This window comes from Saccostrea cucullata, unplaced genomic scaffold, assembly GCF_032062105.1.
Source record: "Saccostrea cucullata isolate Sc308-1 unplaced genomic scaffold, CSIRO_AGI_Scuc_v1 ctg391, whole genome shotgun sequence".
NCBI classification, from domain to species: domain Eukaryota; kingdom Metazoa; phylum Mollusca; class Bivalvia; order Ostreida; family Ostreidae; genus Saccostrea; species Saccostrea cuccullata.
The window spans coordinates 416,987-439,702 of NW_026938695.1; the positions used below are offsets into that span (position 1 = coordinate 416,987).

Here is a 22,716-nt window from a genome sequence, read left to right on the forward strand (position 1 = left end):
AATGTACAGAAAAACAGGTTTGAACTTTATGTAGATAAACTTGTACTTTTCCAGAAAATAAGAAGCTTGTTATGAATTTTACACTTTTTATACCAATGACCCTGAACTTGCTGGAATGCCCTGGTCACGGCCATAAGCCCATGGCATACATAAGGTCATAAACTATCTGTGTCCCAAGTACGGGCTTCCAATGATTTTAAATTGCAAAGTTACAACAGAAAAGAATTATATTCTTGTCTTTCAGTGACATTGGACTTGCTTGAATGATCTTGGATCAAAATCATGACAAATCTGCATAACATAACTAACCTTAATACCAAATTCTCAATTACTGGTACATGTACAAGGTGAAAGTCCTGAAATTTTTTTTTAACCTCTTCTGTCAGTGAATTTGAACTTTAGGAATAACCTTGGGTTAAGCCATCGATTACTCCACTTTAAAAAGCAATATCCTTCCAAGTACGAGCTGCCAATGATTCTTAAGATAAGAATTTTTATTCTTTCTCTGCAAGTAACGTTAAACTTTCTGAGAAAACCTTGGTTCTAAGTCTAGACCCACCCAAAAATCATAAGTAATCACTGCACTAAGTTCATAAATGAACCCAATATAAAATGTAATATTAAATCATGTACATTAAATATAGGACAGGCCTAATATATTGGTTTTCCAAATCTAAGCTTTAAAATATTTTAAGTGCAGATAACCAGAATTTACACTTACTGGTATATAAAGTCACTTAGTAATAACTGATTTTTACTCAGTTTGAATCATTTTTACTCTCTGTCAAGTTTGTAGGAAAAAAGGTCCTAGATTCTGGAAAAAAAATTAATGCTATAAAATGCTAGCAAAGAAGGTAGAAAAATGACAATCTTTGATCAGAGAACTTACCTGAGCATTGAACACAGATGATCTATAAATATACAAATGCAAATGAAAATGACATGCATTAACTTTTATTCACAACACCTTCCCAGGTCAACATTTTAATTTCTTATTTTTGGGTTCATCCATTTCCTCTAACCATTCATCATCATCAAATAAGAGTTCGTCTTCAATATTGTCTTTCACAGAGTCCTCAGAAACACAAGACGTTCCTTGTTTGGAATCTGAACTGTCTTTTTTAGCACCAAAGTAATTAAATAAGGACTGTTCTGCTTTAGGCTTCACTGGTTTAACCGACACTGAAAAAACAAAAAAACAAAAACATTCAAATAATTCAAGAACAAAATATTTTTTATTTAATATAATGAATTTCCACTATTTTGTTTCTTGGATAGTGAGAGAAAAAAAATGCAGAGTAAAATATACTGCAGAGTAGCTTTATCTTAAAAATGTTGATTTGTGCAAAAAATGTAAAATTTGTTCAGACAATCTGACATTTTACTAGAATAATACCATTACCAATCGACTGTTAAAATTACTTTCACCTACATTTAGAGTCTCTTGAGTTCTGATTGGTCAGTTTCTGATTTGTTTCTTGATTTTTATTGGATGATTTTTCATCCACAGGTTTTGATTGGTTGTCTTCTTCAAGTGATGTCTCCAGAACACTCTCCTCCATAAAACTCTCCTCAAAGAACTGCATCAAGTCTGTCTGTTTGGAATCCTGTAAAATTAATATGTACATTCCCACTGTGTTTACACACCAAGAACATGATAAAAATTAAATCACAAGAAATGAGAGAACATTTTCTCAACAAAGTTATAGTTAGCTCAGATGCTGTTTTTCAGGTTTTACTTCAACTATAATTTCCTTATTACAGTTAAAGTTTTAATGTAATGTTATTACATGTAAAGTATAACAGTGATTGCTTTATGTAATTATTTGATGTAATTATTACAGTTATATGTTTGGTGTCTGCAGCAGAGAAGTCTTCTTTACTGAGCCCTGCCTTGCTCAGCACTTCTAATTTCTTTTGCACAAGTGGCCTAATAATAAAAGAAACAGATTCTGTGAACACCATACCTCAAGTTGTAATATCCCCCTTCCCAAAAATAACAATCTTTTTTGTAATGCACACATAACACTGATAGTAATAAACTGCACATGTATGTACACTTACGAAGTCAGTGCATAAATAAACATCAACCCTTAAATAAGCTCTGAAATTTCATTTTGAAATAGTATAAGTCCTTAACCCCATTTAACCCCATTACAAAATTAGGGGGCTTATACATTTACATTCTGGTACACTTTATTTATATCAATTCCAATTTTGCAAAGAATAAATTACTGGGATGGAAGATAATCTTCTTATCAATAGTTACCAGACGTGGTCATCAGCAGTTCCCCTGGCCACCAGATAGTGGACATTGACCATGTCTCTCTGTCCCATCCTGTGCGCCCTGTCCTCAGCCTGCACCAAAATCTGTAAACCAAACAATGTAGATACAGTAAAATGATCTAGATATAACTGCTTCCATAGAAATTTGCCAGACTTAACAAAATTCTGGATTACAAAACATAAAGAATGTCAGAGTTTACTAAAGGGGATTTAAAGTTACATTGTAATAGACAACAAGAATATCTGAATTAAACAAGTTTCACTGTAATGAATTACATGGAATGCCACTGCATTTTTAAAATGCACTTGATTAATATTGCAATAAGGTCTTTCTAGTCAAATAGATTTCTTTAATATTGTGAAATAATTATAATTACTTAGCTGAACCAGGATCACAATGGGCACCTTTTTTAAAAAGTAAAATTAAAGAAATTTACAGAAAAAAAGTCTTTATGGGCATTTAACATATTTAGCTGGACTACATAATAAAATAATTTACCCCAGGGTTCCAGAAGAGTTCTCCAAACACCACAAGACTTGCAGCCGACAGGTTAAGACCAGCATTGGCAGCGCAGATAGACAAAATAGCTACTTGAATAGAGTCCTTTGTCTGAAATTTCTTACAGAAGAAGTTTCTTTGTTCTGGCGTGGTTTTTCCGTCAATTCTGATGTAACCTTTCTCTATCTGCCAAAATATAATGTTCACAAAGATAAAAATAACATTTGTAATTTTATAAATTAGACTCCTATTCAATATCTCTGATGCCTTATAAAAATTGTACATGGAGATAATTCAGCAGACAACAAAATATAAGTTTATAGAAGAAACTGTACTGTTCAAAATACAAAATAAATGTTCTCATATAAATATTTTGGGAGCTGTTGCCTCCCCCCCTTTTCTTAAATATTTACGTATTCATTTATGTATTTTCACCTTTGATTCCACGGCTGTTTCTATGGCATCCAAAACTTCCTGATGATGAGCAAAGATCAAAAACTTTTTGTCTGAATCCAACAAGTCCAAAACATAGTCTCTGTAAAAAAAAAAAGAGACCAACAATGATCATTTAATATAAAACCCTTACAAAGCCATAAGATGACTGCTGGGCATTGTGTTTTGCTCTAGCAGAGCTGCACAGCAAAGCATTGATCCTGCTGTAATTTATGTAGCAGGTTCCAAGCTTCAAGTTCACCAAACCAAAAAATTAACAATTTTTACCCTTTTCTCCTTAGATCCTATTGTCCTAAATTGGTTTAAATTGCTTCAGCAGTTCAAGGGAAGAAAATTTTGATTGACAATGAAAGACAACAAATAAATGGCAACAGAACAATTGAGTCTCTACATGACCTTAGAATGACATCTGACATTTAAATGAGCAGAACCACTTGAAAAATTTACTTTTGTTTACTTCTGCCTGAGATAAGTGCAGTGGTAGGAGCATCTGCTCTTGAGTTGTGGAGTAAGGAGAGTATCCTTCTGTCGCAGGTTCGAATCCAAAAGTGGGATGTAGTGACAGGGCCTTTGGATGAGATTGTACATGTATAAACCAGGGTCCCTTGTCATAGTAGGTGATGGCGTGAAAAAAAAACCCTCACTTCTCAATGGCCATGAGTGTCAAGCAAAGATCTCTCCACCAGCAAGTGGAGGCGTCTCCATATGAGTGAATAATTCTCATGAGGGAAGTTACAGACAAACAAACTTTTGCCTGCATCTTGAGATAAGGACTTACTTGATAGCTTTAATTTTGGCTGCCCCTGTGTGATGGAAATATTCCAAAAGAGCTCCCCTTCTTTCCATTCCCTGTATAAAAATGATAACATTATAAAATACATGTTCACTGTCTCAATTGACTAGAGGCAATGTATACATGTACATGTAGGATAATATAATGGCAAATGCTTATAATAATGGGAAACCAGAAGTCTCTGTCGCGACTGTAGCTCTACTGGGTTGTACTTATAATAAAGGAAGAGAAAAGTAGCAGTTAGGACTTGAAACTGGTCTCTGACCAATAGAGCTAAAAACAAGCATTCAACCCTTTCATGTAGCCATGTAATGAAGATGTATCATACTTTGAGAGACTTGAGCTCCATGGTTTTGCTCTGTTGCTCCATTTGTTTAGTCGTCTTCACAGACCCAGGGTCTAACAGCACCATCTGTCTCACCTTGTCTGGTAACTGGGTGAGAACGTCCTTCTTCAATCTCCTGAAACACACACAAGATCATTAAAATCTAATGATTAAACAGAATCAATGGTTTCAGATTAATAGAACTAAAAATGCATATTTTTGTAGCTTAAATATACATGAACATAAAACATGCTGTTACACACTGTCAGGTACTTTGTTACAAGTAATATGTTACTATTTAGGTACATTTTCTTTGTGAAACTGCATTTAGATTTGCTTTTTTGTCACAAATGTTACATGTATGTTTTGATTGCATTGCATAAGATTTAAAATAGTGCACCTAACAAATTGAAATACAGTACAGGCAACGCGGATCTCGTATTTCCCGCGTCCCCGCCGCGGTATAATCACAACGCGGTATTTGGCCAGGTAGACAGGTAAACCGCGTTCCCTCCGCGGGAAATTCATCACTTATCTGTCCCCGCCGCGGTTAAATCATCGATGAATTACTGACAATTAGTATCGTAAACAAACGGGAGTTATCTCCCCGAATTGTAATTTGCGAAAAAAAAAAAAACAAAACAAAACAAAACAAAACAAAAAAACCGTGTGTTTATCAATTAATTTTGCTATGAATAGAATTTAAACTAAGAAAAAATAAGTTTATTTTTGTTTCTAAAATTACATATCAATATTTGAAATTGAATAGAAAATTTTATTAAATTGTTACGTCTTTGCAATGGTTAATTATTTTGTGTTATTAAGAATCTATCAAGAAACAAAATTAAATACTAGAAATTTTAATTCGTTTTTTTTTAAATCTTCATATTATATGCAAACTGTAATAAATGTTGAACTCAGACTGTTTAAGTTTCGATTAACGATTTTCAGCATTCATTTGGAAAAAAAAAAAAGATGTACATCTTTTAAAAAATGTACATCTTCATATTGTTTATTAATTAAGTTTGATTTATTGTATATAAAATGTACAGGCTTTTTCTTAAAGTGTCAAATTACCGGAAAACATCCGATGACGAGCATTTGCAGTTACATGTAGTGGGCACGTGAACTTAAATTTTCTTTATCCAAGATATCAAGAAAAAAGTTCTTTTCTTCTTTATTTCTCATCGTTTATGTTCTGTTCCCAAATTAAGAAAACTTTTCTTTAATTTATTTCCCTCTTTTATATAAATGTGCAGGCATTTTTCTCAAATTGTCAAATGACCGAAAAGCATTCGATGGCGAGAGTTAACTTTGAGCACGTGAACTTTATACAAGAGATCAAGAAAAAATATCGTTTTTCACCTTCATATTAACATGTATTACTTTTTAAAACAATGTCTTTCTTTTTAATTTTAATATTTCTCGATTTTCGTGTTCAATAGATAAGATAGGATGTGTAGGTGTAATGATAAACTTCACAGACGAAATTATAGTTTATATTAAATATTCAATGCAAAAATTCATATATTTTTGTTTTCTTTGACAAATTCTGTTTCTTTGTGTATTAAGTATTAGCCGCGATCATTTCCTGTGTATAGGGATTAGCAGTGCCTGAGCAGGAAACGACATGCCCTGGGGGTTTCACACCTGTCTTAGAGTTTACCTTGGGTAACGCTCGCTGGATGTGTACATCGTTGTCTAGCCATTCAGCAACACATTTGATTCATTGTTTCATTATTATTTCATCGATATCATTTTCAGATGCGATATTAGCCTTGGAATTTGTGTCAAATTATTGTTGCTTTTTTTAAACGGAGTGTATAAAAAGAATAAAAGTAAAAAAAAAAAAAAAAACAACCTTTTAAAAGAAATTAATGAAGTATTTGATATTAATTAAATCAAATAATGATCCATTGCTATGTTATTTCGTGTCAGTTTATACCTGTACCAGTTGAGAGAGAGAGAGAGAGAGAGAGAAGAAAAATATCACAATATTAAGGCACGTGCATGATCGTTTTTCCTCCTTTTTGATCAGTATATCAATTTCTTAAGTCTAGCGAATAAAACTACCGCTGATTTATCAGTTTATTGACCATTTGTGAATTTTGTCTAAGTTTTATTGTTATTTATCGAGAGACTTGTTTATGATCCACTTTCTTCTTTCGTTTAGCATATGTACATGACATGTAATTTGAATTACTTCCCTTTTTGTCGCCAGATTACAACGACAGATTTTTTGGGGAAAAAAATGTATTTTTGTTATAAAATTTGATTAAGAAAAACACAGTATATTAAAATTGTCGAATTATTGAAAAATATTTATTTGAAACAAAAAATTTAAAAAGGATTCTGTCTTCAACAAAAACATTGAATTCTTTATTTCATGCATTTCAATCCATGAGCTACGTGTACATGAAAAAAAAGGCTTCGTTTTACAATGTCGTAGGAAAGCGCATACAGGTCATACACTCAGGTAACATCCTGTGTATATAGGTAGTATGTACACTAGACAGCGTCGTTCCCTCGGGGCTTCTCATCCGCTTTGAGTAAGCTACACTCCACGCCAAACTTACCTGAGGAAAACCGAACGGTAACACAGACATCTGAAAACTTGAAGCTTGGCAACTTGCTGATTAAAATAAGTTAATTTCTGTGTTGTGTGTTCAAATATTTTAAGGGCCCATATTTGTGTTTGTGTTTTATTTGAACCGGAGAAATCTGAAATTTGTTTATGTTCATTGACATGATTTTAGTAATTTTCGAAAAGAGCAGAAAATAGAAATACATTCAAATACTAGCTATGATATTATTGATATTCTGAATAGAATGACCTGTGATTATTTTATTAACAATAACCCTCCCCCCCCCAAAAAAATAAAAACAAATAAAAATCGTCGATATTTAGTTCATATAGTCTTACAGTGTAGCGCATAATAATGGAACAACGGTATTCCTACACTTACGCGTGTTTTGTTAAAATTTAATTGTAATTATGTATCACTATCTATCATCGTTTTTCATGCTATTATTTATAACATATATGTATACAGAAGTAACGGCACTTTTCTAAATGAAACCAAATGACTGATATAATCTCACAGATAAATAAACACATAGCTACATGTAACTGCAACTGCACGGGCTAATTGTGAACACCGGATTACACCAGTGCATATAAAGAGAAGCGATATCATGGCATTCTTTAAATTTTAATTATACCCTTTTAGCAATTTGAAGACCATTTGGGGTGGTATTATTGATTTTGAAAATAAACTTTAAGTTAATATATTCGATAAATTATTCGACTTTATTTCATCCCATACTGTACATGTAACAGACGTGTTTGAGAATTAATTAATTTTGAGTGACTATTAGTACAAAAAAAAAAATGTTTTTTATTAAACAATTTGATAAAACTTAAAAAATGATTTTTTTAAAAATCCATGTAATGGTGTAAATCTATAATATCAATGTGCTTGTAATCCCCCCCCCCCCCATTTCGACACGATTAAAAATCGACAATACTTTACAGGTAAGAACATCTTAGCTGAAGAATAACGGTAGCTGGCCCCGCCGCGGTGTAAACAAGGTCTCAGGTAGCACCGCGATCAAAACCCGCGACGGTGTAACGCGGAAAGGATTAATACACCGCGGAGGGGACGCGGTCTAATACGGGATCCGCGTTGCCTGTACTGTAGACAGCATCTACACATTATAAATAGACTTTTCCCTCTGTTACAGTCTATACAGTACAGTAAATTATACCAGTAATAATGATAATAGCCTTTTTTTTAATAAGGTAAAACTAAAACTAACCTGATCATAATGCTTTCCTCCAACAGAATTTGTAGCTCCTCCATGTTGGATGATCCGGAGAAGTCCCAGCCCCAGGGATTCTGAAAATATAGACAAAAATAGAATTTATTTTTTCCTCTTACTTTTTACTGAACGTATCATATTAAATATCTCATTTCAATTCATTCAAAAATAAAAAAACAAGAGATGTTTCTAAAACATTTATGCCCCCCTCTCCCAAATTGTAATTTGTCCAGTCCAAGGGGCATAAATCTGTCAAAAATGGCACAATCATTCCCAAAACAAAACTTGACCTAGATAATCATCTCAAAATTCTATATACTAAATTACATTTCAATACCGGCAACCTCTGGGAAGAAAATGAATGAAAACAGCAAATAAATGGAATTTTTCTAAGTCCAAGGGGTGTAACTCTGTCAAAAATGGTGCGATCTTGCATTAACAGAACTTGACCTACATATTCATCTGATAAATCAGTATACCAAATTTCATTTCAGTATGTGCAACCTCTGCAAAGAAAATGAATGGAAACTGCAAATAATTGGAATTTTTCTAAGTCCAAGGGTTTCATTTTCGATGTGCAAGGGTTGTGAAGAAAAAGAACAGAAACTAAGTGGTCCGAAAGACTGCAGCAAAGTAATTTGCCCTCCCCTCTTCGAAGGGGGGCATAAAAATTCCATTTAGAATAAGTATCATTTATGATAATTAGGCTATAGCTAAAATTTACTACCAACCTTTTTCCCATCACAATAGCGAACCCCAAAATCCTGGTACTGAAACATATAGGGCTTGATTGCACAGATCTGGGTGTAAAGTTCCTGGGGCCGAGATAGTGCAGGAGTTCCGCTCAAAAGGATCACACGTTTAGAGGCCTACAATAAAAAAAAGTAATAAATCAACAATGAAATATTAAATGTCATTTTTATACATTTATGTCATGCCTATTAATACATGTATGCAGCAGAGTCTTAGGAATCCAAATATTAAGTTCTTTTTGCAAAGTAAAGAAACAATTTTATTTTCATATCTTTCAATTGTAAATTAAGACCATTTCAATATCTGAAAAATTCATAAACCCACAAAAATTTCTACAGGACACAGGTGTCAGAATTACAAAGTGCTCGGCTGTAACACTGTTATGTCACAATGAGGCTACTGATACGTAAATAAATGAAAATACTGTAAATCACTTTTCATTCACGAGAACTTTATTTTCGCGTAATTACGTGAGACGGAATGCTTGCGAAAATTTTATTCTCACGTATTATAGAATTCCTTAAGATTAAATAGAGCAATGACCACAGTTCGTGAAAATTTTGTCTCGCTAATAAACAGTCAGTGACTATCTCGCGAAAATAAGGTGTCGCGAAAATTAAGTGATCTACAGTATATTGATAAAGGGCAGTGTGAACCCAGTTTTACAGTAAGAATACAGTGAAAGCATACTCTGTACTTTTTTTTTTTTGGAAAACCTACCTTAAGAATGGGCATGGCTGCTTTACATCTTGCTGTTTTGAAATTCTTCAACAAGTGGCATTCATCCTGAAATTGCAAATTAATTCATAATAATGTTATAATTTACTTTGAAAGAAAATGTTTACTTGAATCTGAATCTATTCATTAAGTTATTACCCTTTAGCCAGGGTGCAGCATATATGCATCACACATGTATCCTTTTTGTCACTTTAGTCAACATGTTAAATTTTCTGTTGTGACTTTTCTGTTTCTTTTTTTTTTTTTCTTTTTTTTTTTTTTTTGCATTTACATGTACATTTTAGTGCAGTTTTATGTGTGCATGGTTATAACATTCAAGGCTATCAGGTTAAAGCAATGTGCTAAAATAATCATGTCATATTGCAATTTAACCTGTAATGCTAACAGCTAGTACATCTAAGGTCCCCTACTTACACTAAATTTGTAATGTAGCATTTTATGCTTTAAACAATTAAAGAAAACATTTGAATGATAATTCCATAAGATAAAGTAAAATTGTACTTATACCAACTTTCAAACTGAGTGTAAAATTTCATACCATCACATGATATGCAACCTTTATTATTTTACAATCTTATATTATTTACCATGATAACAACATTGAAGTTCTTCTCCAGGAGTTCCTTGGCTTTCTTGGCCATGAGTTCGTAACTAAGGATGCAGACCTTGTGACCTGATAGGCTACATTTCCCTGTCATGGCAACGTAAACTTCCTGTGGATCCAGACTGGGTACCCAGCGCTCTAGTTGCTAAAATTATAAAAAGCAATTTACAAAGAAGTGTAACAGATTTAAGGAAATTTTTTTCCCACAATGCATAATTACCATTTTAAAATTATTTTTTTAGTTTTAAAAGTAAAAAAAAATAATTGTTTTAAAGCACACAAGTCAATGTACTATGATAGGTACTTTCAGTCTGTGTTTATATCAACATATTTCAAATGGACCTTGGATCTTTCGAAAGAACATTAGTTCAATTAATTTGGGGCTTGATTAGGACATTTTTGAGTGTACTTATGCACTTTTAGAAAAAAAAAGTGTGAAAAAACAAAACTACACCTGCTCTAGCAAGACTTTCAGCTCAGAGATTAAGAAAATTATTGCTCGTTACAAATACTAAAGCTAATTAACAGAAGATCTCAAAATATATGATTATATGATCCTTTGTATGGACAAGACACCTCTAGAATTATCGCTTCAGGGAACACAATTTCAGACTTCTCTTTTTTTTAGAGCAATTTGTTTTGTTCCAGCTATATCAAATACAAATTCAGCCAAAGTAACATTGAGGATCCACAAAGAACAGCCACATACCTGAGCCCAGTCAAATCTGACCGAGGAGGGAACCACAATTAGGAGGGGCCACTCGTTCCTATAGTAACAGGCCAAACAAATTGCCTGGATCGTCTTACCCAAACCCATGTCATCAGCTATCAGGACTCGACCTTGTTTGTGGACTCCAAAACTGAAAGAGATGAAAATTTCAGAACTCCTCAGACCCGATAAAGGGAAAGATTGATCTTTTTATACATGTTAATATTATTGTGAATGCATGTCTTCTTGGTATCGCATCAGACCAGAGGCACTGCACATAGGTTGATCAGGTCCAATTGTCTGATGTCTTTCGCATAGACTGGTTATGTTTTTTTTTTCTTTACATGAATAACCTTTATCATTGACAGAATGACCTCAGAATTTATATAAAAATGGTGTTTGTTTAACTGAACTTCTTTTGTCTTTAAGAGTGGGCCTTAAGGGCATTGAAGAAAATACATATCTGCTAAAAAGATCCTTTATGCATTGCACAGAAACATGTTCTGGTATGGACATTAAATAATGATATTCCTGGCTACATACTTAACACCTTCTCTCTGGAAAGGTAGTAAAGAGTTGACGAGACTTTGATCCAGGTTGTCCAGATTGGCGGTTGGGATTTCTCTGTCGGGATAGATGCCCTTAAGTTGCTGCTGGAAGGTTGAGAGTATGGCCTGAGGAAGGGTCACTAGTTTGACCTGTGGACTCATGGACCTCATCGCTGCCACTGTTAAACACGAAAATAAAACAATATTATTATGGTGATGGTTATTTCAATAGTTATATGAATGTGGACATTCAAAAAATTGAATACAGGATTTTACTCATGCTGTTTGAATAAATATGCATGTTTCAGAGTATAAAAAGACATCCTAGTGTTAAATTTAACAGTAATGTGTACCTACATTTCCTTATTAACATTCCATGCTTTCGTTACTATTATTACGTAGTTAAGTACATGTAATAAGATTCGTAGGGCAAAAAAATTATGACCAACAGACAGCAAATGAAAGCAAAATGAAAATCCATGCAAAATGATTAATTTTGCTATGATTTAATCATGTAAGGACACTTTCCCCCTCCCTCCACACAATAAAGGTCACTGTAAGAAACATTAATTTACCAAGCTTATGGTAATCCTCCAACTTAAAGGACCATTTTTTGGTAACAGCGTCTGTACCAAATAAAAGAAAAGTATTTAAATATAGATAAATGTAGATAACTTAATTTTCGCGACACTTTATTTTTGTGAGATAGTCACTGACTCTTTATTAGCGAGACAAAATTTTCACGAATTGTGCTCATTTCTTTATATAATCTTAAGGAATTCTTTTATACGCGAGAATGAAATTTTTGCGAGCATACCGTCTCGCGTAATTACGCGAAAATAAAGTTCTCGCGAATAAAAAGTGATTTACAGTAAGTCTTAGATAAAAAAAATTAGTTGAAATGATTTCTCTCTCTAAGAACTAGGAAGTTTGTTAATCATGTTAATATTGATCTACAACCTGTGATTATCATATTTCAAAACAATATTGAATATTTTCAGAAAATTTTTCTTCATTGATCATGTTGATAATGCTTACTTTATTTTTATAATACAGGTGTACATGTACCCACCATATTTTTTGGTTGCCATGGTTTTAAACAACTCAATGAGGGGTGGGTAATACCCTGCGGTGACCTCAAACCTTTCTCTGGAGATCAGGAGACATTTGGCAGTGGTCCCTCCCACCAGGGTGGTCTGTGTGGAACCCCCCAAAGAAGCAACAGACTCTGCGATCTTCGCCAGCTTTGCCTCAGAAGCATCTTGACTTGACCCTTGCGACACAGGCTTATGGAATTTCGACTGATTTCCCTGTGTCTTAAATTTATTTGCCAGTCCTGTGTTTGAGGCATTAGTCTTGTTATTGTTTGAGTCACCAGCGTTGTTAGATCTTGAGTAACTATTACATGGAATCCCACTTTTCACAGTGTTTTTATTTTGTCCTAGAGCAACAGGGTCCTTGTATGAGTCTGCTAGTCTCTGCTTCACAGAATTAGGGGTTTGTTGATTATAAAATGTACTAGATGAGCTAGTCATCTGGGATGTACATGTAGTACCGTTCCTTTCATTTCCTGTGGAATTGTTCACAGATTTAAACTGACAATCTTTCACTGCATGGACTATGTTTTTCAGCACGAAGAGCAAGAGCTCTTTGCCTGTTCTCTTCAATTCGCTGTTTTTGATCTTGAATACCGCATTTTACTGGACTTCGTTTTTCGGCCCTTTTAGCCAAAGCTTTTCTTTTATTTTCCTCGATTCGCCTCTTTTGTTCTTCAGTTAAAGATGACATGTCTTTTTATTCCACGAAGAAAAACACAAATTATTACTCCATTTCACATTTCAATAGGACAGTAGTAATCTGAAAGTACATGAAGATATGATATCCATAAGCATGATAAGTGATATACATTACATCGATCTTATGATTTTGAGTCTGTATGATAGAATTGCATGAATACCTGGAAATATCAATGGATGTTCATAATTAGGCCTATATTATTCCCCCAAAATCTATAATCCTATATTAATTCCCAAAATTATAACAATCCTGCCCCTGTACTTGTGTGATGGTTTGGGCCATGGATATCCGCCTGGATAGCTCAGTTGGTAGAGCACCTGACTGGAGATGCATGGGTCCAGGTCCAGCCATACATTTTTTTTCCTTTCCTGTTACACTTGTAACCGTTTGTGGGACAGAGTCAAGATCTGACTTGGGGGCAATAAAAATTAGACAAGCTCACTTTTGATCTCAGTCTCCCTTTTTCCAAAAACATTAATAGTGGAAAAATGCGACTGAGATAAAAAGTGAGCAAAGATGTCAAAACCCCTATATAACAGAAAAATTGATTAGCATGATTAGGAATGGATCACTCAGGAATTTCGGATTAAAAGATGTGTCAATGCTCTAGCATGAACTGCATGCACAGCAAATTATTTCTCACCAAGTTGGATATTATCATAGTTATGAATACCATAAAAATAACTCGATATATTATTTTATCACTTTCCTTGTTTGAAACGCTAGAAAGAACCGTAATACATAAGGCTAAGATCATTGATATTTCATGATTTGGGGAGTGGTTTAGTGTTTTAATCTATATCAAAGGTTCTTACCAAAGATGTCGTTTTAAAGACATGTGAAAGAGACCTTATAACACACAAATGTTCTCCCAAACTGCATAATTTATGAATTTCATCTCCGACGAACTTTCACTTCAGGCTTCACCTTTCGAACTTCCGCGTAAAAAATAGCGGTAACAAGTCGATTCGACCTTAGTTATATTCGGTCCGTGTAACAAAAACCTTCTCGCTTCGATTAAAAGAAAATAACGTTGAAAGAAAGTATCTCAGGATTTTGTTATAAGTTTTCTTTTCATCTAATTTTTCTCACACATGAATTTATGACAAAATATTAATGATTCTAAATTTTAAGTGGTCACACCCTAACAAAAAAATACTATAGTAAACTATAGTTAACTATAGTTTACTATAGTTAACTATAGTACCAAAGTTAAAACTTTGGAACTTTGATTTACTATGGTGAAAACTTTGGAACTTTGATTTACTATGGTGAAAACTTTGGAACTTTGATTTACTATAGTAAAAACTTTGGAACTTTGATTTACTATGGTGAAAACTTTGGAACTTTGATTTACTATGGTATAAACTTTGAAAGTTGAAACTTTGATTTACTATGGTATAAACTTTGAAAGTTGAAACTTTGATTTACTATGGTAATAACTTTGGAACTTTGATTTACTATGGTGAAAACTTTGGAACTTTGATTAAGTACTTTAAAACGTGTGGAATTATGGTTTTGATTCTCATTTTGTACATTTTATGAAATGTCAAGAATAAGATTTATTACAGCTTCGATGAACATTTAAAAACCCGAATCGTCCCCTAAAAGAACAAAGTACATGAAATGAATCTTAATGAATAAATTGTCCTTGCACCGATAAATAAGCAATATTTATTATTATTTATGGAGAAAAAATACTATAAGATAAAAAAATCCGTCATTTAGAATAAAAATATTGGCTTTTTAAACATCCGTCAACATGTTTTTCTACCGTTCAATGTAAATATTGCATTTAAATAAATTACTTTGCATATTTAAATTGAGATGAACAACAAAAATGAGCCCCCCCCCAAAAAAAAAACCAAAATCATCACTCTTAAAACAGACTAATAATTCAAAAAAACTTATTAAAAACATACAAAAACTTTAATACTTTGATATAGACTTTGGAACTTTGATTTATAATGGGAAAAACTTTGGAACTTTGAATAACTATGGTATAAACTTTGGAACTTTGATTTACTATGGTGAAAACTTTGGAACTTTGATTTACTATGGTATAAACTTTGGAACTTTGATTTACTATGGTCAAAACTTTGGAACTTTGATTTACTATAGTAATAACTTTGGAACTTTGATTTACTATGGTGAAAACTTTGGAACTTTGATTTACTATAGTGAAAACTTTGGAACTTTGATTTACTATAGTAAAAACTTTGGAACTTTGATTTACTTTGGAAAACTTTGGAACTTTGATTTACTATAGTGAAAACTTTGGAACTTTGATTAACTATAGTTAACTATAGTAAACTATAGTTAACTATAGTTTACTATAGTATTTTTTTGTTAGGGCAGTTACAATATCCACAATGTTTTCATATTTAAAAATCCGTATTATAAGGTTCTTTTTGACTTTAAGGAAGACAATAAGCCCGTCATTTTTTCCAGTGCTAGAGCACTTGAGTTTGGATATTTAACATGCGCTCACATTTACATGCCTTCCTCAAATAGCAAGAGATTCCGTTTTATTGTCGTCTATAACATGTATTAGGAAGAATTCTCAGCGGCAGACTGCCTTAATTAAATTGCTCTTCCTACATTTTCATGGAAATATACACGCATGCATTTTTTAACTAGATTCTTTGAACTTGCTAAAAATTTGATCGAAGGAAGGTCTTGTGACCATTTACAGGGACACATCAGGGGCGTAGTATCCGGGGGGGCCAGGGGGGGCCAGGCCCCCCAACTTTTTCTCCCGACATTACCTTTACTATAGAAAATGTTTACTGAAAGGAAGGTTGGCCCCCCCACATTGCAGCAAAGGGTAGTGTTATAAGGAAATTAACCCCAGAAAGTTTGAATTGAAAGACATTTGGTATTGAAAAGAGTTAGCCACTACCCCCCCCCCCCCCCACTATAGAAAATGTTTACTGAAAGGAAGGTTGGCCCCCCCACATTGCAGCAAAGGGTAGTGTTATAAGGAAATTAACCCCAGAAAGTTTGAATTGAAAGACATTTGGTATTGAAAAGAGTTAGCCACTACCCCCCCCCCCCCCCCCCCCCCCCCCCCCCCCCCCCCCCCCCACGAAATAGGATTTTCGACTTCGGGCAACTTTTAATTTTTGGTTTTTTTTTTTTTTTTTTTTTTTTTTGCTTGTCAACTTTTTCAGGTAAGTAAAAAAAAATTTTTCTCAGGTTGGCCCCCCCACTTCCAAAAACGATGCTACGCGCCTGCACATAAGTGTAGGAACAGGGGGTGCTGGGGCTTACACCCTCCCCTTTTTTGCAAAGATATACAGACATAATATAGGCATTGAACATAGGGGCGTACGTTTACCTCCCCCCCCCCCGGTTTTCAACGGACACGCCGCAGTTTAGGTAAAAAAATGGTAAGTAGAAGGAAGTTCGATCCAATCCCCATCCCAATCCCCAATGTAGGATTTTTGTGTTTGGACAATGGACACGTATTTTTGCTCTTCAAGTTTTTTTTTACTTTTTTTTTTTAATTTAGCCCCCCCCCCTTTCAATTTGCTTCGGACGCGCCGGGCAATTCAGATTTATACAATGATATATAAACTATCCAAAGTATATACAGATACTAGTATAGTTTGTCATTTGCATGAGCCTCGGGCTACGTATTCTTATATTGAAAATTCTATATGTGCATAGAAGAAAATCGCAGAACACATCCTTCAAAGAATGGAGACGAGCTTGTTTGTTATGCTGGAAGAAATCTTTGAGGTTTCCTTGTTTTATTTGAAAGACAATCTAGAGAGGAGATTCATGTCTGAGTGAAGTAAAACCCTTCTATCCTGTTACTCAATGCTGGGTTTTGTGTTTTTAGGGCCGAGTTTTTGCGATGAATAGAAATATGTCGTTACCAAATGAAGACGTTCTTTGACTGAATTCAAAACTTATCTTTTCCAATTCTCTTCACTTTTTCCCCAGAATTAATGGTTTGCAATTTCCATAATATTCAGAACTAAGAGGTCATAGATCTATTTTTCAATGGAACTGCTAATCGTTGATGAAAAAAGAGATCAAACACATATTGTAGTCATCGATTAAGATATTTCTTCTATAAAAGGATTCAAAAAATGTTAAAACAAAAAAGAAAATAGGGAAACACACAAAAATGTTTTATTTAGAGAAACTTCCTCTCATGTTCTTACATACTGTAGATTCACTACTTAAGAACAGGTGTAAGTAACCTCAACGTATTTGTACGTTCCCACACAAGGATCCGCAGCGCCAGGAAAGTCTTGCAGTTCAGTCGGAATAGGACAGCGGGTTTCACCATCACAACTGCCGGATAACTGGTCACGCACGTCTAATCGGCAGTTTGTATTGTCCAGACTTGTTCCAGTAAATGGACACACAACAGCTTCAGGTTCGGTGCGACCAAAAATGGCGGACTCAATTTTGAGTGTTTTGGGGCTTTCACAGCGGATTTCCCCGTCATCAGACTCGCAGATTATTATCGTCCTTTGTTCTTGAAAAGAAAATGCAATTTAATCATTGATTAATCTTCAATTTCTAATTTAAGGTTTATTGATACTATGTCACATGTAAGAGAGATAACTCTTAATGATATGTCTATTATTCCTTTATAGATTTACCAAGTTAAAGTCTTTTTTTTTTGTCATTTTTTTTAGGCAAGGTATGCTATAATTGTTTCTTTTTTTACTTTTAAAATACATTTCTTTTGGAAATTCGTTAAAGTTCAAGCAACATTGTATAACAACAAGCAGAGGGTTTATGAACCTTAAATGACCTTTTCAGAAACTTAAAGAAAAAATAATAAACATGTACCGGTCTTATAGATTAGACTTTCCCCCAATATCTTTCCCTGGCTCTAGAATAGACCCACCCGGAAAACTGGCTTTTTATAGTAGACCCCCCGGAAAACTGGCTCTTTATAGTATAGGATTTACCCTATGGAAATCCCACACTAGAGTCAAATTTTCGGGGGGAAATCGTACTCTGTGTAGTAGTTATAGTGTGCGATTTCCCCAAGAGCCAATCCCCCCCCCAATAAAATAAAATTGCTCTACTTATTTTTGAGGAATGGTTGGCTTGTTGTTACAAGTGTCACTTCTTCAAAATGGCCAACAATTGTAGTGAACATACGTATACGAAAAAATGAACATGAAAATTTTAAATCTTATTATAAACCATTTTCTAAATCAAACACTAGTGTAAGATGAAATTGGAGAGGAATACAGCTGTATATAAGTTAATTTCCTCTGCGTCTGTCCGTCCGTCTATCTAGCTGTCCCTATATATGTATGTCTGTGTGTCCTATATAAATGGTTTTCCGCACTGTTTTTCCTAAATGCTTGAACATGTTGAAGATAATTTGGCGAAAAGTTCAAGTATGCAACTTTACAGTTCCACATGTTTCTTAAAATATAAAATATATGAAATTAAGTTTCCCTTGCTTCAAAGTTTCTGGGGACATTTTCAAGAATGTTCTTATGTTCTTGAGCATTTTAATATTTTACGCAATCCAGACATTCATTTTTTGTTTTGTTTCATCATATTTTGAGGATATTTACATTTCTTCTGAAAGCTGTATATTTTGGTTGATATTCCATGCTTTGAAATTCTTACACAACATAAGTTTAAAAAAAAAAACAGAAAAAAACACTCATTTACCTTTTAAAAATCAGTTTGTCGTATATATCCTTGGGGGGGGGGGGGGCACAAATGTTGCGGCTGTGCATGGTTTATATTGATTATAACGAAGAGGGAAATCCTACTCTGAGAAAGAAAGAGGGGAAATTTGGCTCTGGTGTGAGTCTCGACTTCCCCTCGGGGAGACATCCTACTCTAGAGAACGATTTCCAGGGGGAGGGGGGGGGGGGAGCTGGCAATGGGGGAAATCCTTCTCTATAAAACACCGGTACACGTATGTGTATATATAAAACACCGGTACACGTATGTATATATATATATGTATACCCACCAGGTCTTTTTGCTTCCTCTAACTCGTTCTTTAACCTATTGTTCTCTTTTTCACACTCCGACAATGAATTTCTTAAACTGCTTTTTTCCATTTCTTAAACATCAAATATTGAAATTTATATTTATATTAGGAAACAATTACTCTCAACATCAACTTAAAACATCTTTTTTTTTTCTTTAAATAATAAATATGCAATATATATATATATATATATATAATATATATATATTCTATATATATATATATATATATATATATATATATATATATATATATATATATATATATATTCCTAAAAGTATAATGGAATTAATTATCTCTTAATTTCGCGTGAAGCACCACACGCGAAATAAAACTACTCGACTTTATTTTTATAGTGCTGAAATCTATGTAAATTCTCTTAATCAACTGCCCATTCGCGAATTATTCTCGCGATTTGACGTTGAACAGCCCATTCGCGATAATAAGTACTCGCGAAAAACAAGGAATCTACAGTAATTGTGACCACTCTCACCTCGCTTCTTAGCCTCATCTTGGCATTCCAGTAACTTGGTGAGTAAATTGCTTTCAACATCTTCAAAAGAAAAATTTAAATACAACTTATAGACTACATGAATTGTGTAAATCTTAATCACACATAAATGCTAAAAAATCTTAATAATACGAACAGAATTTCTCCCATTTCTTTAATGAATTATCCGGTATGAGTTATATGTCTTTTATATAACACTGTATATATTGAATTTACAATAGTGAATTAATCAGTAAATATCAATTGTAATTTTTTTTTCAAATTTTCATTAGATAAAAAAAAATACCCTCTAGTTTCCTCGCATTCATCGTAATAATGCTGGTACCTAAATCAAATGAATGAAAAAAAGATACGCGTCAATATCGTAGAACAGAAAAGAAATGATAATTTTTCCAATGTTTGATTTATTCAAAAATCGGGAGAATAAAAACACAGCGAATCTTTGAAGAATATATATATATATATATATATATATATATTGAAATACTAGTATATGCTAAGTTTGCAAAAAAATCATAAAAAAACAGAACTTTTAATTGTTTTAAAAATATTTTTAAACATAGTTTACTATGTTAATAAGTTAATACACTTTAAAATTCAGACCAACCTGACAAAAACATGACTCCACACACCGTAGCGAGGCCTAATGGGAGCAAAAGAGGAATGGCTGAGGCACCGACAGGGTCAATGGGCACCAGCGGGGGATTTCCGGACCCCTGTATCAATGGCGCTGACATTGTGATCTGAAGATATAGATATACATGTTCGAGGGTTTTACCTTGCATTTATTTTTGGAAAGGTTAACGTTGCCACTAGGGTTTTCATATTCACTTATGAATTGCACCCTTTCATTTGGTTCCATTATTTTTTTACCACATGACATTGACCTTGGAATATGACCTTCTTAAAAAGATCACAGTAACCTTGGCATTTTTCTGAATGATTAATATTAGAATTGTAATTTATATTTCATATGTGTATCTTTTGTAAAAAAAAAATACCTTTCTTTGGATCTCGGCATTTTAAAAAAATTATTGATCATGACCTTAACATCCTACTTTTGAAAAAATCTAATGTTGGCCTTGACCTACCATGCGGGTCCTTTAGTGTTTCAACTCATCTCTTTTTTAAGCCCCCCCCCCCCCCCCCCCCCCCGTAATAGAAGATTCCGGGGTATACATGCATGTATATAGTTTTTTATGCCCCCATAATCCCAGATTCTGGTATTTTTGTCCTGTCCGTCGGTCTGTTTGTCCGCGAAAACGTTAACCTTGTTCATAACTTTTGAGTGGGTAGTGCTGTAATTAGCATTCATACTTCACAGGTATATTCTCTGTGACAAGACCTTTCTTTTGAGTACTAGTAACTCATGACTTCTTGACCTTGAGTTTGACCCACTTTTACAAAAACATTATCACACTTTAACTTTGGTCATACGTTTTGAACAGCTGATGCAACTGGGCTTTCAAACTTTACATGTGTATACATGTATATGCATTGTGACAAGACCTAGTATTTTTGGCCTTGACCTAAGTGTTTAACCCACTTTTTTAAAACTTGATACTTTTTCAACGTTCAGTTAGAACAAGGGCATTCATATTTCACAGGCGTATTCCTTGTGACAAGACAGTCCTTTGGGGATAAATAATTTTGACCTTGGTCTTTAATTAGAGTTCGACATGGATTTGAGAAAAATCAACCCTAGACGTAAAATGCTATACAGGGACATCAGTGTTTTACAAAATTTTTTTTTTTAAATTTAAAGTCAAAATATTGCAAGAAATTAAAATACAGTATCGCTCTACAAATAATAGTCAATTAAGTTATTAAAAGATTGTCTTTACAATGCATATGCACATTAAGTACAAGGTACTATATGAAAATGACAAATAAATTATAACTATAAAGTCACGTGCCACTTCATAGACATCAAGTCCTATTCAGTCCCACTGAAAAAATCTTTTAAGAGAGAGAGAGAGAGAGAGAGAGATTTAGAGAAAGAGAGATTGGGAGAAAGAGAGAGATCATTACCTACACAGTCCTTCTAACAGCTATGCTGATATATATATGCTTAAATTGCATATGTACAAATTCCAACATTAACGCAACATTTCATGCCTTTCTCACCTGACTTGCACTTTAATAATTGCCTCAAGACAACAAAATTACCCGTAAGTGATAGATGTCTATGTCATTTTTTATTTCTCTCTTGTTATGATGTTTCTGTAAATATAAGCTATTCATTGGTTGAAGAGAATATTGCCTATCCTTATTTTGTGTTTAACAAATACATGAAATATACGTGTAATACATAATCGAGGGATACCCGAGAGTACAGGTACATATTGCCAAAGTGTGCATTTTTATTTTATAAATATGCCAGATCCATTCAAACTATGAAGATGATTGAATAGAACCCTAACAAAAAAAACTATAGTTATATAACTATAGTTTACTACAGTTAATTATAGTAAACCAAACTGTCAAAGTTTTCGCTAAAGTTTTTCAAAATGTCAAAGTTTTCAATAAAGTTTTTCAAAGTGTCAAAGTTTTCGCCAAAGTTTATTTTCAAAGTGTCAAAGTTTTCGCCAAAGTTTTTCAAAGCGTCAAAATTTTCACCAAAGTTTTTCAAATTTTCAAAGTTTTCGCCAAAGTATTTCAAAGTGTCAAAGTTTTCGCCAAAGTTTTTCAAAGTTTTCATCAAAGATTTTCAAAGTGTCAAAGTTTTCGCGAAAGTTTTTCAAAGTGTCAAAGTTTACGAGAAAGTTTTGCAAAGTGTGAAAGTGATCACTATAGTAAACCAAAGTTTTCAAAATGTCAAAGTTATAACTATAATTAACTATAGTTAACTATAGTAAACTTTAGTTAACTATACTTAATACAGTA

General features: G+C 33.5%; 2 protein-coding genes across 2 annotated transcripts; both read right to left on the bottom strand.

The window, feature by feature from the left end:
- Window positions 1-662: 662 nt before the first annotated feature.
- LOC134250956 (SWI/SNF-related matrix-associated actin-dependent regulator of chromatin subfamily A-like protein 1) lies at window positions 663-14,225 on the bottom strand. The gene is made up of 18 exons (XM_062733318.1): window positions 14,143-14,225; window positions 13,131-13,387; window positions 12,603-13,048; window positions 12,106-12,156; window positions 11,526-11,709; window positions 10,983-11,133; window positions 10,257-10,418; window positions 9,652-9,717; window positions 8,910-9,047; window positions 8,176-8,255; window positions 4,360-4,492; window positions 4,017-4,087; window positions 3,221-3,320; window positions 2,786-2,971; window positions 2,270-2,370; window positions 1,843-1,930; window positions 1,433-1,607; window positions 663-1,182 (listed from the first exon to the last, which is right to left on the bottom strand). Exons 2-18 carry the CDS (start codon window positions 13,316-13,318, stop codon window positions 977-979), a joined length of 2,526 nt encoding a protein of 841 aa, XP_062589302.1. The 5' UTR covers window positions 13,319-13,387; window positions 14,143-14,225; the 3' UTR covers window positions 663-976.
- Window positions 14,226-17,448: 3,223 nt separating this feature from the next.
- LOC134250955 (uncharacterized) lies at window positions 17,449-21,931 on the bottom strand. The gene is made up of 6 exons (XM_062733317.1): window positions 21,862-21,931; window positions 20,438-20,573; window positions 20,117-20,155; window positions 19,813-19,872; window positions 19,299-19,391; window positions 17,449-17,822 (listed from the first exon to the last, which is right to left on the bottom strand). Exons 2-6 carry the CDS (start codon window positions 20,565-20,567, stop codon window positions 17,521-17,523), a joined length of 624 nt encoding a protein of 207 aa, XP_062589301.1. The 5' UTR covers window positions 20,568-20,573; window positions 21,862-21,931; the 3' UTR covers window positions 17,449-17,520.
- Between the last annotated feature and the right edge of the window lie 785 nt (window positions 21,932-22,716).

Coding starts and splice junctions, on each gene's coding strand:
- LOC134250956 (XM_062733318.1), bottom strand. CDS start 13,318: ATGTCATCTTTAACTGAAGAACAAAAGAGGCGAATCGAGGAAAATAAA. Junction 13,049..13,130: donor AGTCCATGCAGTGAAAGATT/GTCAGTTTAAAT, acceptor TAGCTCATCTAG/TACATTTTATAATCAACAAA. Junction 1,608..1,842: donor CAGACACCAAACATATAACT/GTAATAATTACA, acceptor TTAATTTTACAG/GATTCCAAACAGACAGACTT.
- LOC134250955 (XM_062733317.1), bottom strand. CDS start 20,567: ATGTCAGCGCCATTGATACAGGGGTCCGGAAATCCCCCGCTGGTGCCC. Junction 19,392..19,812: donor AGATGAGGCTAAGAAGCGAG/GTGAGAGTGGTC, acceptor TTGATGTTTAAG/AAATGGAAAAAAGCAGTTTA. Junction 17,823..19,298: donor AGAGGAAGCAAAAAGACCTG/GTGGGTATACAT, acceptor TTTCTTTTCAAG/AACAAAGGACGATAATAATC.